The sequence below is a fragment of the Suricata suricatta genome, chromosome 12 (assembly GCF_006229205.1).
Source record: "Suricata suricatta isolate VVHF042 chromosome 12, meerkat_22Aug2017_6uvM2_HiC, whole genome shotgun sequence".
Classification (NCBI taxonomy): domain Eukaryota; kingdom Metazoa; phylum Chordata; class Mammalia; order Carnivora; family Herpestidae; genus Suricata; species Suricata suricatta.
The window spans coordinates 105,147,738-105,149,275 of NC_043711.1; the positions used below are offsets into that span (position 1 = coordinate 105,147,738).

The window sequence follows — 1,538 nt, forward strand, 5'->3', positions numbered from 1 at the left end:
TCAGGCCCTGTGTTGGGCTCTGCGCTGACAGCTTAGAGCCTGGAGCTGCTTCAGATTCTGTGTGTCCTTCTCTCTCTGCTCTTCCCCTGCTCACACTCTCTCTGTCTTTCAAAAATAAGCAAACATCTTAAAAAATAATAAAATAAATAAAATAAACCACAGGCGTGTGTGTTCATTGACCATGGGAGAAGCCCCTTTCCAGGGCCTAGATGTTTCCCATGTGGGAGTCCAGCCCCCCCTTGCTGGGATTAGGATACTTGGGAGACCAGCTTCATCTTCTTAAGGTGTGGACAACACAGTGGCAGTGGGCAGTAGGGGGGATCTAGTGATCAGGACAGTGAGTTGGTCAGTTGGTCACTGTCCACGTGCTCTGTGCCAGTCCAGCCCTGGTCCCCGGGTCTGACTGATAACCTGGCAGGGAAGGCAGACGTGAACAAGTTGTCACCAATGGTTTGCAATGACAAGTGGGCAGGGGGCCGTGCAGAACACCTGCTGAGGGACAGGCCGGTGAGGGACCAAGTAGGGTCCCCTCGTCTGGGGGTCAGGGTGAGAAACCTCGACACGGTCCACTGGTCAAGGACTGAGTGAGGAAATGACCTCCAGAAGCCACCACCCATGACCCACCTTCACTGCCCCACCCCAGCCGGCCGGGCCTGGCCCGCTCTGGGCCCCCAGGACCCTCAGCGTGGCTCCCCCTTGTCAGCCGCCTTCTAGCACCCAGAGCCACACAGGCGTTTCCTTGCGCCCTGTGCCTGCTCCCCCATGTCTAAGGTTGCTACCCCAGGGGCCTCTCCCGACCCCTAGAAACGAGGGCTACATCTCGAGGGACCCGTATCTTCAGGAGCCCCCTTCACAGCAAGAGTCTGAGCCTGGAGTCCACCGGGCTGTCCCCAGGGGTGTGGCTGACCGCAGCCTGCACCGACCAAGCGGCAGCGCTCAGCAATGTGGCACCAACAGTTAACTGCGAACCCTGGGCGTGCGTCCGGGTCAGGCCCAGGTCTGGGGGCACAGCTGGCAGGGCACCTAGCCTTCATCCGTACCCCTGAGGAATGCGCCGTTTATTGGTCCCATTGCACTGAGAGGGAAAGTGAGGCCTAAAGACGTTTGGCGTCTTGCCCAGAAGGGGTTCCGGCAACCGGACCCAGGAGTCTACAACCGGGCGGGAGGCGAGGAGCGCTCTCTGCAGCGGGTCCAGAGCCCGGCACCGCGGTGGGTGGGGCCTGGGGAGGGGGCGGGGCGCGTCCCGCGGGGCGGGGCGGAGCTGGCTGCCCTGACTGGGTAATACCGGCTGCCCCGCCTTGGCCCCGCCCTCCCCATGGTGGCCCCCCCCCCCCCCCCGCCACCGCCCCGAGGCCTGCGGTCAAGGCCAGGTCGGGCGGGGACAGTGGAAATCGCAGGGAGCCCACGCCGGCCGGCGCTGTCAATGGCCCGCCCTTCTTCCTAGGCGCCTTAGACCGGGACGTGCTGCTGGCAGCCCGGCCTCGCAAAGCGCACAGCTCCGAGGGGCCTCGCCCGGAGCCGCGCCGCCGGCGCCGCAA

At 63.6% G+C, this 1,538-nt stretch overlaps 1 protein-coding gene across 1 annotated transcript in view; it reads left to right on the plus strand.

Annotated features, from left to right (window-relative positions):
* Window positions 1-447: 447 nt before the first annotated feature.
* The window catches only part of MRGBP (MRG domain binding protein), a 4,138-nt gene continuing 3,047 nt past the window's right edge, over window positions 448-1,538 (plus strand). Inside the window, exons 1-3 of the mRNA XM_029917996.1 lie at window positions 448-507; window positions 1,121-1,209; window positions 1,353-1,488. Coding sequence (XP_029773856.1) covers window positions 448-507; window positions 1,121-1,209; window positions 1,353-1,488 — 285 coding nt within the window. The remainder of the gene's footprint in view (window positions 508-1,120; window positions 1,210-1,352; window positions 1,489-1,538) is intronic.